Raw genomic sequence first — 16,706 nt, 5'->3', positions numbered from 1 at the left:
TCCTGCCTCAGCCTCCTGAGTAGCTGAGATTACAGGCACGTGCCACCATGCCCAGCTAATTTTTTGTATTTTTAGTAGAGATGGGGTTTCACCATGTTGACCAGGAGAGACCATGATATCTCTAGAGAGGCTGCCAAGCTGTGTAACAGAACTAGGCCAGGGAAGGCACTATGGGCAATGTCCAGCTTTCATTCCATAGCTAAAGAGATCCCTGACAACTCAACTCTGGTTGTAAGCACAGCATGTGGGCCCAGTGCCCTGGTTCTACCACTGACCAGCAGTGTGACTTTGGCAAGCTACCTCATTGAGCCTGTTTTCTCAGGCTGTGAGGTCTAAATGGGACTGTGAGGCTTAAATGAGAGTACAGAACTGCCTGGCACAATGTCTGGCAAATATTAAGTGCTAGATAAATGGCAGCTCTTGCCCCTTTACACCCTGCCAACCCAGAATTAAGGGTCCCAGGGTCCAGCTCCTAGTTTCCTGGAAAGGAAGACCAGCAGTTTGGAATTTCCCTCAGCCCCAGCATCATTAATATAACAAATACTTGCTTTGCTCTTTCAGACAAAGATGATAAGTCAATTGTAGCATCCATCACTGAGAGTCTGCAGAAGAAATCAAAGCACCTTATGTGAGCTCCAGCCCAGCCCAGGCATCAGGAGACCATTATGATGTGGAGCTTCTTGGCCTGTCCTCTGCATCGACCAGTGTAGGAAGCCCAGTTTGCTGTCTGGTGCTTGTCAGTGTAAACATTCAGTGAAGGGATGGGACAATAAACTAAACTCACCTTTCCTGTTCCTCAGGGTGGTATACAGCAGGGACCAAGGGGGATGGATGTGATTGCATGATAGGGAATCCCAGACCTGGACCCCTGAAAACCTGGTCCGAACCCACCCACGGGGCACTAATCAGCCCCCTTGTGGCTGGGCCTGGACTTCCCTTCCGCTCCTCCACATCCACACGGCACCTTCCTTCTCCCCTCAGCTTGGGGGCAAGTCCTGCTGACTTCATCCTTCTCTCCATCCTGCTCCCTCCCATTTATTCACACTAGGTAGGTTTGTGTTCAGAGTTCAGAATTTTTAAAAGATCAAGATCTTGCCTCTTTAGTGTCCAGGGTTCAGAACTAGAAGGGATTGATCATCCAGCTTACTAAGTTTCAAGCTTACATTTTTCAGTGGAATCCTTCCAAAAACAAAACAAACAAACAAACCTACAACCTAAGAAGCTACGAGACTTGAAATAAGGATAGGAGGTCTTGAGCCTGCCTTCCCCCATTCATTTGCTACTCCCTCACCAGGAATCTCTGTAAAAACTAATTTGGAATCACTGATTCATCCAACCACCCATATGAGACTTGAGTCTCCTAAATCACATCCCCACAAATGTGCAACACCTCTACTAATGGCATATCCACCACCACCCAAGGCTTCCCTTTCTACTTCTGGGTTAGAGCATTGCCTGTTAAGTTGCAAATGCTCCTGCAGTAGGGTGACGCATTATGCTGCCAGGGCTTTACATCTAATGAATGAATCAGCCAATCTAATCCCATTGCTTCCAGCTGTTCAACTAAGCCCAGAGTCCAAGATGAGGGAGATGCTTGAAGGGAATCTGGATCATTTTGGAGCAGGCAGCAGGTCTCAGGTGGGGAGGGAAGGAGGTGGGCAGCAATAGAGGACATAGGGTAACTAAAGATTACCAAGGGTGCTGGGCACCTGTGCACAGGGGAGTACATCAAGGCCAAATTTGGACAGTGGCAAATACTACCCATCCCCATCCTCCTAAACCACATCCTCACCCACACCAGGGAAGTGAGACACACTCCAACCAGCACAGCGTCACCAGAGCCAGGGAGCCAGCCTGGCACCAAGATGCACTGCCCAGGACTGTGACTAGGCTGTGAGGAGAGCCAGAGACCCTGGCACCATGTACCCACACCCTCTCCAAGATAGGCACGTGCCACACAGGCAGACAAGCAGGGCAGCAAATGGCTCTTGATTTTTATTTTTTTTCACATGGGCAGCAGAAGATGGAGTTGTCCCACCCTTGCTCCCCTTGCATTGAATGTGCCTTGGGTCTTAAAACCCCGGAGTGTCATCGGAGCCCCCTGCTCTTGCTCCTAGCGTAGGAGAGGCAAGGAGGAAAGCATTGTGTGTGTGTTGGAAGGGAGGGGTCCCAGCTCCCTGAGCCAGGCTCAGCACCCCTCAGCAGCTCCCTGAGGCCCTCTCTCTGTGAGACATTTGACAGACAGCAGGACAGAGACATATGGTAGATAAAGACAAGGGCAGGCTGGGAGACAGACTACACACACACACACACACACACACACACACACACACACACAGAGGCTGGCCCCTTCCTTTGGCATGGTTCACCCTAGCCTTAGGGATAGGATCTAAGGGTGGTGTATGGGACCTGAGTTTTGGGCTTGCCTGAGAGAGAGATGGGGCCACTTGAATTCTTGAGACCCTAAGCTCTGAGACCAAAGTTCTCTCTCCTGCCTAGCCTGGACCCACACGTCTTCACATCCCCACCCACCACTTGGAGATAGAGATTGTTCAAGTAACAAGGATAGAAGAGGGAAAAGAAAGGGAGGCTCCACTCTCATTCAGTCTCCCCAACTAGGGGCCTGAGAAAGGGGCTCCTGGGTCTGAGTCTTCTCAGTACAGATTCTCCCATTTACCTCAACTCTGTGCAGATGAGAAAGTGGAGGAGTGGGTGAACCCAGCACTGCCATTGGTCCTAGGCATAACACATGGCGTCAGACTCTTCCGCCTAGTAGGGGAAGGGGGTTGTCAAGAAGCTGAGCACCATCACCTTCCAGGCGGGCTTTTTAAAGTCCTGATAGTGTAGAGGTGGGGAGAGGTCTACTTCTGGCTCCAGTCAGGGGTTTGGCTGGCTCTTTTAGCTCTCAGCATTGTCCTGGACCACAAGGTCTGCTAGGGAGATCCTTTTCCAGCTTCCCCACTCCAAAAATTGCAAACTCCCCAGGCAGTACCTGCTGCCCCAGGCTGGCACTGCAGCCATCCTGATCCAGCTCCTGTAGGTGCCCAGGATCTGGGACCCAGCCCCAGGAGAAGAGAGGGGTGACCAGACCCTGGCACCTCAGTTGGCCTTGCTCAGTCTATAGTCTTCCACAGGCTCCCGGCTTTCGACAGCTGACAAAGCGATGAGCATCTGGGCCGCATAGTAGGTGGACATGATGACTGCCCGAGAGTAGGGCACAGGAAAACAGAATTTGTTGAGGGCGATGGTCATGTCTGAGATGATAAAGAACAGTGCACCACTGCCAGCTGCCAGCTCAGTCCAGCGCCAGTCTGCCCCGGCCAGCCGCAGCCCTGCTATAGCTCGCCAGCCCATGAAGCCGATAAGGGCCACATAGACCCCCACCAGGTAGGTGAAGGCACCTGAGAGGCACGGGTAGAGGAGGGCATAGCACAGGCCCGACAGCACTGCCATCACCAGACCTGTCCGAAGAGCCAGTGGCCGCATGCCAAAGGCTGAGGCGTACAACATGTGGGTCACAGCAAACATCAGCAGACCTGGGGGTAAGAGGGGCAAAGGCAGCTGAGGGCAAGCTTGATGAAGAATGAGTAATGGGGTGAGAGTGGGTATGGAGATAGGGAAGTGGAGTGTTTGGGATAACCCAGCATCTTTGCTTTGGGATAACAGAGATAGGAAGGTCTAAAGTTAAAGACCACCACCCCAGTCCCCTGAAGGACTCTGGAACTCATCACTAGATACCCTGTAGAGGTCATCCGCTAACAGGGACCCTCACAGTCCCTGGCCTTAGAAACCCTCAGGTTCCCCATACTCTGGTTCAAAAACTCCCTCTTCCAAATCTTTGCCCACAGCCCAGGACCCTCTATCCCCCAGCCCCAGGACTCCTCCCAGGCCACTATGATGGCCACTGACCATGCACGAAGTATCCTTGGTCCTGCCAGATGAGGAAGGCATCACCTATAGCAGAGAAGACAAGCCCCACAAAGATGCGGGCGGCACTGGGGTGGGTCAGCAGGAATCCCAGGCCATGGGCCAGAAGAAAGAGCCAGAGGCAGAAGATGGGCAGGCACTTGATGAGGGCGCTGACCCACGATGGGCTAGATGAGGGCAGCCAGAGCACAAAATACACGCAGGTAGCCTTGAAGAACGGCACCAGTTTGGGTCCTTCACTCTTCACCTGGAGGACACAGGACAGCGGCAGCACTCAGAACTTGGGGACTTACAGCCAGTACCCTCAGCCTAGGTATCCACCCCAGAGATACTCCCACCCACACCCCCACCTCACTTCCACCCCCAACCTGGGAAGACTGACACAGAGAAACCCAGCCTGGCCTGCTCCTACCAGCCAGCAGGGTGTGGCCAAACCCATCACTGCCCTGAGGCTCAGTATATTAGGAGGGGAAAGGGCTCCACTGTTGTTGCCATCTGCCTCTACTCTTGGCCCTGAGACTGGGCTGGAGTAGTCACTCACTAGGCAGCAAACAGACTTTGGAATAATGTCCCCTTCTGCAGCCTAGTGTGTTTCTCCCTCCCTGCCCCCTCCTTCTCCCTCCTCAAGGCCCCTTCAGCCCCTCTCTGTGCCAGCAACAGCCCCCAGCTGTCTGGAATGGAGTGAAGTCAGTGGGAAACCACAGAGACACCCGACTGGCCAACTCGTGATCCTCAGCATGAGGCCAGGGCACAGCCTTAGGGCCCTGGCAACACCAGGTGTGTGCAAGGAATGTGGGAGGGCAGGCAGTGCCAACCACCTCAGCCTCCACAGCCTCTCTCCTCAACCAATCTCTTCCTCAGCCTCCACTCAACCTGCCCCAGACTAAAGGTGGCATCAAGGGCAAGGAGAGCTATGTTAGGGATGCTGGCAAGACAAATGGACCCATGAGTTGGGAGCAAGAAAACTGTCCTTCAAACACCAAAGATTTCAAGGATTGGGGGTGTGTGTCAGCCTGACTTCCCAGAGAAGAAGAGTAACTCAAGGCACACCAGAAACAGGCAGGAAGCGGGGAGGGGTTCTCTTCCCAGCTTCTGATCTGGAGCCAGCAGACAGGCTGGGAGACGGGGAACTGAGAGGGGGAAGTTAGAGCAGCTGACTTGGTCTCAGCTGGATTAGCAGAGGGCAGCTAAAGAAAGGTTGTACCCAAGGCCACTACAGGCGGAGTCCAAGCTGGGGGAGGGGGCTGCTGCGATGTTCTGAATCTGTGATCCTTGAAGCTCCTTTCCTTGGGCTGCTAACAGATTCCCTGAGAGTGATATGGAACAGCTGGGGTTTTTTGTACACCCACATTCTGCCCAAAGTGATTGTGTCTGTCGCTAGGTGAGCTGTCCAGCACAGGACTCAGGAAACACTGGGACTCCCAGACCACCAGGTACACAAGGACTGATCAGAGTGTGATGAGGATTGGGAAGAGGAAGATGGGTGGGTTCAGGGTCCAAGCCTTTCCTTGTTCTGCCAGAGGTAAAAGCAGGAAGAAGAGATGACTTCCACTTCCCATGGAAATTAAGGCTGGTCAGGGTAGGGGCATGGTCAGAGGAGGAGGCTGGAGGGGATGCCCAGACCCACAATGCCCAGCAACCACCTGCCAGCCCTTGGAAGCATCAACCTCCACTCCGTGCCCTCCCCCAGCCCCATATTTTCTAGAAAGAGATGCCGACAGTAGCTGGGGAGACCCTGACAGATACAGAGAACCCAGCAGTAGAATAAGGAGGATGGGGAGACGAAACAAAAGGTTCAAGTTGAGAAAGTCTGAAAAGGAGAGGGTGTCATGGAAAATGCCTCCTCTTCACCCAGCGCTTTATCAGCGCTCCTTAGACTCGGGGGCGTCCACCGACTTGTTTATGAAATGAGGTGGGTCAGGAAACAAACTTAGGACAGCATTCCCAGAAGGTCCTTGTCACCCTACCAGCCTCCCCCCACCCTCTCCCACGCCTCTCTGTGGTCCGCCTACGCAGAACCCGGAGGACTGCAGCGGTCCCCTCCCTCTCCCGGGCCCGGACCCCGCGGACCCGCGCCAAATACGCGGAGATCAACAAAGTCACGCTTCCGAGTCACGTGGCCACTGTTTTCCTCCCTCACGCGGGCGGGCTGGGGGCGCGCGAGGAGGGGCGCCGCGGGTCTGAGGGGCAGGGGGCCATGACAGCGCCCGCCTCCCGCCTGGGGACGCCGGCAGCCGCGGGACCCCCGCCCCGCCTCGGCCCCCAGCAGCTCGGCCTGCCGAAGCCCGGTGGCCAGGCCGGTGGGCTCCGGCCGCGCCGGAAACTGGCTCACTTCCTCGCTCACTCACCACAGTGACCGGGGACACCATGGCGGCGGCGGAGGCGGCGGCTGGCACCCCGCTCCGGGCTGCAGCTGCCAAGACGCGCCTGCGGCCAGGTGAGCCGGCGACGACTCTACAAAGCCGGGAGGGACGGACAATATCTCCAGAGCGCCGGGCGCCCGGGTTCTGTCAGCGAGCCCAATGACGTCACCGCAGCCACGGCCAATGAGCGGGCGGGGGCCGGGGGGGCGGGGCCCGGCTGGCGGCGCCGGCCAGGCCCCTGGCTGCAGCTTGGAGAAATGAGGCATCTCCCAGGGGTCAAGAGGCGGGGGCCCCCACGCCCCGCCCCCCTCGGGAGGCCGTGCCGAGGCGTCCACGGAACATGAACGTGACCGTGACCCCGGTGCCTGGGTGAGGACTGAGCTTGGCTCAGAGACAAACACATTGATGTCCTGGACGCATAGCCACAGACATTTTCTCATAACCCAGGAGCAAAAGGCAGACAGATTCCCTTAAGCCTTTAAACATGCAGTCCACCCCAATACAATTGCAATTGGACCCACAATCTTCACTGTGTACCAACACACATCCAAATGATCAGCAAACGCACAACCTTCAACTTGAAAATCAGCAATGGGTCTATGCAGCTGCCATAGACCCATAATCGTAGCATATATACTCACACATACAGAATCACAATTACTCTTAAGCACTCAACAAGTACACAGATGCAAAACCAACAACCACAAATTGACACATATCCTCCACATAAGAATAGAGACATATACAGGCGAGCAGCAGCTCATTGACCCATGATCCTAGTACAGAAACAAACACAGATAATTGCCCATAGGCATACACCTCTTACACCTCAGAGACAAGTGCCACACATACAAGAGACCATCAAGAAAGACAGGCAGACCTGAGCAAACTCAAGGACCCAAAGGAGCATGAGCTAAAAATACCTCCCAAGTGGATTTAGTGTTGATTTTACATAGACTAAAGGAACACAAGCTCATTCAGAGCCATGCATGTTCAGAAACATTGGAATTACATGGATGGACAGGTAAGTGGCCAGATGGACTGAAATCTAGTCCCAGTTTTGTCACTTCCATGCTGTTAGGTTGGGTGAATCACTTCCCCTCTCTGGTCTTGATTTCCTCACTTAGAAGATGAGCACATGATTTCTAAGGTTCCACCCAACTCTGACATGTGTAGGATGAGAAAGAAGAAATGCTGCTGGTTTTAGGAAATTTAGCGGTCCTGGAGATGGAGATTTCAGCTATATCGCAAAGGATGGGCGAGTGGTCTGTGATCTGCTGCCGAAGGGCAGTAGCTGTGTGTCAGGCTTTGGGAATTGGTAGGGAGGGGGTGACCAGCCCTAATTAGCAGCCATAAAGGAGTTTCAGACATCCTGGCATGGTGGCACAGGCCCTTGTGCTGGTCCTGAGCCTTGTGCTGTTTGGGCAGAGACCTGTGGGCTGAAGTCTATGAGCCCCTCTCACAATGGGTCTCTTCCTTTTTCTTCTGAGTCCTACTCAGTTTTCCCTAAAGTCTGTGCTGTTGACCCGACACCCACTCAGAGGGGTGATAGTCCTCTTCTGGTGAGAGAATTGGCAACCAGAGATTCAGAGCCCAGTGCAACAAGAGTGAGAGTCAAGGCTTGGAACAGGGATCACCTAGATCTTCCCCCATCCCCTCCAGTCCCCTTGGGCATAAACTTCTAAGGGTCACTGACCTCTGCCTACTCCACCTTCTTTCCAGTTAGGGACTTCAGGGAGACCACCTTACCAGAATGAAGGACTAGAACTGCTGCCCCAGGGCTTTGTCACTCACACACACACACACACACACACTCACACACTCCTACAAAGTGTGCTTCCTAGAGAGAACACTGATCTGAGATAGAAATGCCATACTTAGTCCTAGCGCTCCTGCTCCGTGACTCACTACTATGGTTGTGGATGGATTGAGCACATCATTCCATCTTTGGAGTTTCCATTTCCTCATGAATAAAATGGAGGAAATGGGCTAGCAAAACGTGCAAACATTCCAATTTTCCAGCCAAAACCTCTAACATCACCTAAGGGATATTCTCAAACAGAAAGTTGCCAAGTCAGGGCATTTTTCATTTCTCTAGACCTTAGTTTGCCTGTCTATAAAAATGAGAAGGTGGACTGTATCAGTGGTTCTCAACAAGTGGTACCTATCAAAATTACTTGAAAAGCCTTTAAAAACATAGATGCCCTTGACCCAACCAAAACTTACTAATTAGTGGCACCAATTTTAAGAAGCTTGCACACACAAATACCTAACTATACAAAACATGAGATTTAGAACTCCCATCTACAGGTTTCAACTCAGTGCTTGATTACCTGGGAGGCAAACTAATCATATACACGTTGCACACAAAGCAGAGGCATCTCCCCTCCATGCTGGTTTCTCTCCGTTTGGCCTCCCACCACCTAGATTCATTCTTGGCTCTTCTCTACCCTGTCCTGGGAGCCTGAGCTCTATGGACTGTATCTGCAGGGATCACCAGGCTCTGGCTTCTGGTTGAGTTAGGCCGGTGAGTCAGAGGCAGGAGAGGTGAGCATGGATGAGGCCCGCTGGACCAGGCTGAGATTCTGGCTGTGGCCATGCTCCTCCATGGCTACAGCTCCAGGCACCCTCCCTATACCTTCAGGCCAAGGGTGGCAACAATTTCCTGCTGTTGCTAGTCTTTTTTTTTTTTTTTTTTCTGAGACAGGGTCTCACTCTGTCACCAACGCTGGAGTGCAGTGGCACAATCTATGCTCACTGCAACCTCCTGGGTTCAAGCGATTCTCCTGCCTCAGCTTCCCTAGTAGCTGGGATTAGAGGCATGTGCCATCACACCCAGCTAATTTTGTATTTTTAGTAGAGACGGGTTTCACTATGTTGGTCAGGCTGGTCTTGAACTCCTGACCTCAGATGATCCACCCACCTTGGCCTCCCAAAGTGCTGGGATTGCAGGCATGAGCCACTGCACCCAGCACTGTTGCTAGTCTTTAGGTGCCTCCTTACCCATGGCTAGTTTCATCTCTGCAAATAGTCATTAAATTCTCTTCAGTTAAATTGAGTGCGCCAGCACCCTAACTGATATAGGCGCCCACAAAGCAGAGGCACCACCCTCGCCTCAAAGAGAAAGAGCTTATCTTGACCTCATTCACATGGGTGAGATTTGTTGTTTCAAAAATGATTTTTTATTTACTATTCAGTATTTTTATTTTGAATTGCGTATTGCAGGAGGCAGAAAGTGGGATAGGGCTGCCTGAAAATGGGCATTTCTTCCTTTTTGTAGGGAGTAGAGAAGAAGACTAGAACAAGCACTTGGGTACAAACATTTGAAATAATGGCCGAAAAAGTAGAAGAAGGAAGAAGACAAACACACAGATAACAGGTATGCTGAGAATGTCAGGCACGTGCTGCATCCCACACTGCACAAGGGTTCAAAGGCCTAAGAGGGAACGATGGGGGATAAAGAAAAACGCAAAGACAGACATAGAAAAAGCTGGGCCAGGTGTTCCAAGAGATGAGGATGTCAGTCTCTTCAGCCCCTACCTGTCTCAGAGTACCATATTTTATATGTTCACAAAGCACATAGCAGAGGGAGGGTGCAGTTACCCAGAACAGCTGGTGGTTATAATTCTCAGACTTCAGTTAACATACTTCAGCTAACAACTATTTTGCAGCAAGGTCAGTGAAAGCTGGTTATCTTTCTCTAGGTCCGTCTGCTTTTCTGCAAGACATACACATTCCCCTATCATGGTTTCACTTCTCTGGAGTTCACCCAAAGTTCACAGCAGCCTTGCTGCTGCTTCCCCCCAGAGCGGGTGGGCTACTCAGGCTCTCTTCAAGAATGTATCTGGCACACCCAGATATACCTAATTTCAAGTATACTAGCAGGACCCAGAGAAGTATATGTTCACAGATGATCTGTGGGTTTTGTGGTTTGGTTCCCTCCCCCTAGAACAAGTGGCAGGTGTTTGTTCTGCTTCCCCATTGTGGTGGTCCAGAAGCTTTGAAGGTAAATGACCATGACCCATCACCATTACTGACTGTGTGCCCCATGGCCCAAGGTCTCCACACACCGAACCCCAGCCCGGGCATTCCTCCAGGTCCCTCCTGCCCTTTCTGCTTATAGGAATCAGCAGCCTAGAATCCTAGGGTGATTCCGAGTGCCACTCATCCTCTAGCTACATCCATTCTAGAAGGCCTCTGTCATGCTGGAACCCACTTGTGTCAGGGAGGCTAGTCCTGCACATGGTCAATGATGCAGAGTCTGCCCCTGGAGGCACTTAAGAAAAGGACAAAGATTTTAGCAGAACTTCTCTTCCAGACCCTCAGTGAGGGTTAAATATCGATGCTGTCCTAAGATAATATGTGCCTGCCTAAGGACATTCTGGGCTAACTGGTTAGCCTCTGGGCTTGGAGCCAGACAAACGTGGGTTTAAGGCTCTTCATCTACCATGTGGCTTTGGCAAATTGTTTAACCTCTCTGAGTATCAATTTCCTTTTCCATAAAATAGCAAACCTGGCCAGGGTGGTGTGAAAGGAAGTTTGTTGATGCATATACCATATCCAGCATAGCTCCTTACCCACAAGATACTTACTCTTCTTTCCTTTGCTTTGCCTGCTTGTTACTGAAAAGGGATCCCAATCCAGACCCCAAAAGAGGGTTCATAGACCTTATGGAAGAAAGAATTTTAAGCAAATCCATTGAGTAAAGTGAAAGCAAGTTTATTAAGAAAGTAAAGAAATAGGTCAAGCACGGGATTATATGCCTGTAATCCCAGTACTTTGGGAGGCCAAGGTGGGCAGATCCCTTGAGGTTGGGAGTTGGAAACCAGCCTGGCCAACATGGAGAAACTACTTCTCTACTAAAAATAGAAAACATTAGCTGGGCTTGGTGGTGCATGCCTTTTAGTCCCATCTACTTGGGAGGTTGAGGCAGGAGAATCACTTGAACTTGGGAGGCAGAGATTGCAGTGAGCTAAGATCAGGCCACTGCACTCCAGCCAGGGCAACGGAGTGCGACTCCATCTCCAAAAAAAAAAAAGAACGCAAAGGAATAAAAGAATGGGCCAGGTGCAGTGGCTCACACCTGTAATCCCAGCATTTTTGGAGGCCAACACAGACAGATCATAAGGTCAGGAGTTCGAGACCAGCCTGGACAACATAGTGAAACCCTGTCTCTACTAAAAATACAAAAATTAGCCAGATGTGGTGGCACGCACCTGTAGTCCCAGTTACTCAGGAGGCTGAGGTAGGAGAATCACTTGTACTTGGGAGGCAGAGTTTGCAGTGAGCTGAGTGAGACCATGTCATTGCACTCCAGCCTGGGTGAGAGAGTGAGACTCCATCTCAAAAAAAAAAAGGAATAAAAGAATGGCTATTCCATAGGCAGAGCAGTGGCAAGGGCTGCTCAACTGAGTATACTCATAGTTATTTATTGATTATATGCTAAACAAGGGAGGAATTATTCACGAGTTTTCTGGGAAAGGGGCAGGCCCTTCCCAGAACTAAGGGTTCCTCACCCTTTTAGATCATATAGGGTAACTTCCTGACACTGCTATGGCATTTATTTGTAAACTGTCAGGTCATTGGTGGGAGTGTCTTTTAATTATAATACATTAGCATGTAATGACCAGTGAGAACAACCAGAAATCACTTTTGTCTCCATTTTGGTTTCAGTGAGTTTTGGCTTTCTTCTTTACTGCATCCGGTTTTATCAGCAGGGTCTTTGTGACCTGTATCTTGTGATACCAGTCCTGTCAACCTCCTATCCCGTCTTGTGACTAAGAATGTCTGACCTCCTAGGAATGCAGCCCAGTAGATCTCAGCCTTATTTTACACATCCCTATTCAAGATGGAGTAGCTCTTGTTTTTTGTGGGGTTTTTTTTGGTTTTGGTTTTGGTTTTTGTTTTGTTTTGTTTTGAGAACAGTCTCATTCTTGTCAACCAGGCTGGAGTGCAGTGGCGTGACTCAGCTCACTGCAACACCTGCCTCCTGGGCTCAAGCAATTCTCCTACCTCAGCCTCCTGAGTAGCTGGGATTACAAGTGCCTGCCACCACACCCGGCTAATTGTTGTATTTTTAGTAGAGATGGGGTTTCACCATGCTGGCCAGACTGTTCTCAAACTCCTGACCTCAAGTGATCCACCTGCCTTGGCCTCCCAAAATGCTGGGATTATAAGCATAAGCCACTGTGCCCGGCCTGAATCCTTCTCGTTCTAATATCTGACATATTTCTTTCCTCCCTTGTACAAGAGGATCCTTAATTCTAAGGGTTGTAGAGGGACAAAGATCCATCTTTTGCAACTTCTTCAGGCTGAATAAGGGTGATGATTGTCCTTCCCTATTATTCAGGTCTTTTGTATCCAGGGTAGAGAGGAGCTCAGTCAGAAAGCATTGGTATGCTGAGGGCCATTCATAACTCTGAGTTCCGACAATAGGTGAAATCTGGATGATTAATAAGTATTCAGTTAGAGAAAATGTTGACTAAGCTTATCCTGCATTCGTACACAAAAAGTACAACAGCAATATATTCCACAATAGTAAAGCAAAATAAGTAAAACTATCCCAAGTAAACTAAATAAGAAAGCTTTCCATGAACTGAGCAACTGTTGGAACCAAGCTGATATGAAGTTGCTAGCTGAATCTAATCAGAACTAACTTAGTGCCCAGAATTAGAATACTGATCCAGACTTTGACATTACCCATTCCTGTTGTTTCTTTTTTATTCCTTTTTTTTCTGTGTGTGTGTGTTATTTGTTTTTTTTTTAAGACAGAGTCTCACTCTGTTGCCCAGGCTGGAGTGCAGTGGCACAATCTCAGCTCACTGAAACCTCCGCCTCCCGGGTTCAAGTGATTCTCCTGCCTCAGCCTCCCAAGTAGCTGGAATTGCAGACAGGCACCACCACACCCAGCTAATTTTTGTATTTTTAGTAGAGATGGGGTTTCACCATGTTGGCCAGGCTGGTCTTAAACTCCTGACCTGAAGTGATCAGCCCGCCTCCACCTTCCAAAGTGCTGGGATGACAGGCATGGGCCACTACCTGGCTTTTATTTTATTTTTTTTGAGACAGAGTCTCAGGCTGGAATGCAATGGCACAATCTCGGCTCACTGCAAATTCCACCATTCCACCTCCAGTTTCAAGCACTTCTCCTGCCTCAGCCTCCCGAGTAGCTGGGACTACAGGTACGTGCAACCACTCCTGGCTAATTTTTGTATTTTCCGTAGAGACGGGGTTTCTCTTTGTTGGCCAGACTGATCTGGAACTCCTGACCTCATGATTTGCCTGCATTGGCCTCCCAAGGTGCTAGGATTACGGGCGTCTGGCTCCCTCTTGTCTCTTCTGGCCTGGAGTCAGAAATCACTGGTTGGTTCACAGGAATAAGCAGGGTCAGTCTAAATTGCAGAAAAAAACTCAAAAACAACTGATGAAATGAGAATTTAATAACAGGTGTACCATAATTGTGGAAACATATTTTTTCTCTCCCCAGTTTCCCATTTTTATTAAAAACAAATAATAATGGATCCAATTTGTTTCATTATACTTGGCCTGATTATTTGCATAAAGCACAGCAAGAATAATTATTTGCCACATAGGCTCTTTTTTTTTAATTGACTTTGATGGAAATTTGTTTCATAAGGAATCTTTTTAAAGCCTTGAGCCATGGGTTTATACCACCAAATGCCTCCATGAGTTGGATAAATTTCACTCCTTTAAGGTCCCAAGATAACTTTGAGCTACTGGGCCTGTCAGAAAGTGACATTCTTTACTTGCCACAAGTCAGGAACCCTTTACAGGGACTATGTATACAAGGTATGAGACCAGTTTTCCCAAGGGGCTTTTATTGGCTCTATAAGTCAAGTTTGATTCCTGAAAGGAGTCTGCTTGTATCAGAAAGCATGCCATTCCAGTCAAAGCCTTGGTAAAATGACTGGTGTCTCCAACTGTGTCCTGTTATAAAAGAAAAGAGATTCTTATTACACTTACGCAGGTAACTGTGTGGCCATAAGTTAAGAATGCTCACAAATGGTTTTCAAATTCTAGAGCAATCAAGTAGAGAGAAAAAAAATATGCTCCAAATTTTCCTCACAGGAGTATACTTTACTCAGTTGTTAAAAGCTGTAAATAGCTCCAAAGAAAAGTTTTCTTGACTCTGAAAAACAAAACAGAAAGGATAAGAAATGTTTTAAGCAAAAAGTCATAAAAAGATTCTTTGGGTCTTTTATAGTTCAATCTGTGCAACTAATTCCTGTTTTGCTTGATATTTATGTACAGATTAATTTTTCAAGAGGGTCTTGGAAGTTTCTTCCTCTCTATTTTAATAGTACATTTTCCAAAGTTATCACAGACCTGCATTCAAGAGCAGCTGTCATAGTCCTATAGCTGATTATAAGCCACTCTTTAGGCCCGGCATGGTGGTTCACGCCTGTAATGTCAGCACTTTGGGAGGCCGAGGTGGGTGGATCACTTGAAGTCAGGGGTTTGAGACCACCCTGGCCAATGTGGTGAAACCTCATCTCTACTAAAAATCCAAAAATTAGCCAGGTATAGTGACTTGTGCCTGTAGTCCCAGCTACTTGGGAGGCTGAGGCAGGAGAATCGCGTGACCTTAGATCACACCACTGCACTCCAGCCAGGGTGACAGAGTAAGACCTTGTCTCAAAAAAAATAATAATGATAATGATAATTAATAAACCACCTTTTAAGGAGAATCAAAAAAAGACAACAATTATCTGTGCATGACAAAAAAGTCTCAGGGCAGTCACAAAGACACAACTGACAAGGAAATTTGCTTACCTTTGTGGCACACAATTTAACATAACAATCATAATTGTTACTGATAACATACACTAAGTCATATCAGAATTATAGGAGTTTCCTGTAATTTTGGAATGCATACCAATAACATTTATACAAATACAGCCCAAAGAAAGCAAAACACCGTTTCATATTTGACAGTGCTTCCTGTATGATTTTAATATACCAAATAAGCCAAATATGTCATTTTTGGACTTTAGGGGACCTGATATCTAAAGGATTAATTAGGTCAGAAAAAGACATAATTTATCATTTGATTTTGGAAACTTTGTCAAATATCAAAGGTTCGAAACACTTGATAATATAAAATCAAATCGTAGGTCACCGTAAGTCATTTATTTAGCCAAAACAATAACTCAAAAAGGCAAAAATCTTTGTTCATTGATAAAGGGACAACTTAGGTTTCCAGACAATCTGTCTCTTTTCTCTCCCATTTTTTTTCCTGTAACTTATTCAAAAAGCAAACAAAAATCTTTCATTATCTTTTACTATTACACAAAAATCTTTTTCAAGAGATAGCCAAACTTCACCTTTGCATTAGTGTACCATTAATGTCAAACCCAATTCATTTTTTTTCTTTTTTTTTTTAAATTGAGACAAAGTCTTTCTCTGTCACTCAGGCTGGAGTGCAGTGGCACAATCTCAGTTCACTGAAAACTCTGCCTCCTGGGCTCAAGCAATTCTCGTCATACCTTGGCCTCCCAAGTAGCTGAGATTGCAGGCGTGTGCCACCGCACTGAGCTAATTTTTGTATTTTAGAAGAGAGGGGGTTTCACCATGTTGGCCAGACTGGTTTCGAACTCCTGACCTCACCTTGGCCTCCCAAAGAGCTGGGATTACAGGCATGAGCCACTACGCCAGGCCCAAGCCCAATTCTTAAAAAACCTTATAGACAAATAATATTCAATCTTAATCAGATTGACCATAAGGTAAGATTCTCATAAATCTTTTTTATAACTCTTAATTTTCTGTTAAAGAGCAGATCAGTGCTCTAAGAAAACCCTGTTGTGCTTTTATTCCAATGTTCGGTTTATGTAAAAATTGAATGATGCCCCTTTAGCTTTAGCCAATATGTTCACACACAGAATTTCTTTTACAAGATTAATCTTTCACAAGCTTTCCATAACTCACTTAAACATTCAGCTTTATCCTATCTAACTTAAAACAATCCTTTAATTTTCTAAACTAGGCAAAAAAAAAAAAAAAAATCCACATTCCCATGCCTTCTTATAATCTTTTACCAAAAGTGCATTCTAATTTCCTTACACACCTTGCATGTAAAACTGTTTTCCCAGTAGTCTCAAGTACATGTTACACTGTTAACTCTTAGCAACTTTTATATTTGGTGAAAACCCTGGTCAGTGATTTTAATTATGTACCAGGTGTGGAACCTAGAACACTAGACAGGGAAGCAGATAAGGTCTGACTCTTTCCAGCACATAGAGATTGTGGCTAATTCCACATGTCCCCAGGCCTTATCTAGACTCTAATGGCTCCAAAGCAGGTAAGTCAAACAATTTTCAAATGTCAAAGAAGCAGTTTATGACCGTAAAGAATTTAGGAAAACTAATATCTGATCTGCCTAATTTAGACCAAATGTCT

General features: G+C 48.1%; 2 protein-coding genes across 2 annotated transcripts in view; one reads left to right on the top strand and one right to left on the bottom strand.

Moving 5' to 3' along the window:
* The window catches only part of IGSF22 (immunoglobulin superfamily member 22), a 21,458-nt gene extending 20,260 nt beyond the window's left edge, over window positions 1–1,198 (top strand). Inside the window, exon 22 of the mRNA XM_017525881.2 lies at window positions 562–1,198. Within this exon, the coding sequence (XP_017381370.1) occupies window positions 562–632 (71 nt within the window). The 3' untranslated portion in view covers window positions 633–1,198. The remainder of the gene's footprint in view (window positions 1–561) is intronic.
* A 766-nt stretch (window positions 1,199–1,964) lies between these two features.
* Window positions 1,965–6,445, bottom strand: TMEM86A (transmembrane protein 86A). The gene is made up of 3 exons (XM_017525880.2): window positions 6,276–6,445; window positions 3,910–4,174; window positions 1,965–3,536 (listed from the first exon to the last, which is right to left on the bottom strand). Exons 1-3 carry the CDS (start codon window positions 6,294–6,296, stop codon window positions 3,100–3,102), a joined length of 723 nt encoding a protein of 240 aa, XP_017381369.1. The 5' UTR covers window positions 6,297–6,445; the 3' UTR covers window positions 1,965–3,099.
* Window positions 6,446–16,706: the final 10,261 nt, after the last annotated feature.

Source organism: Cebus imitator, unplaced genomic scaffold (genome assembly GCF_001604975.1).
Source record: "Cebus imitator isolate Cc_AM_T3 unplaced genomic scaffold, Cebus_imitator-1.0 Scaffold39, whole genome shotgun sequence".
NCBI classification, from domain to species: domain Eukaryota; kingdom Metazoa; phylum Chordata; class Mammalia; order Primates; family Cebidae; genus Cebus; species Cebus imitator.
Note: the sequence above shows the minus strand (reverse complement) of the source record. Positions and strands in the feature narration are given on the sequence as shown.

What these genes read in the sequence shown, in the direction of transcription:
- TMEM86A (XM_017525880.2), bottom strand. Translation starts at nt 6,296, where the DNA reads ATGGTGTCCCCGGTCACTGTG. An exon ending in TGGTGTCCCCGGTCACTGTG is followed by an intron (nt 4,175 to 6,275) that starts GTGAGTGAGCGA and finishes TGTGTCCTCCAG; the next exon opens with GTGAAGAGTGAAGGACCCAA. An exon ending in CCAAGGATACTTCGTGCATG is followed by an intron (nt 3,537 to 3,909) that starts GTCAGTGGCCAT and finishes TCTTACCCCCAG; the next exon opens with GTCTGCTGATGTTTGCTGTG.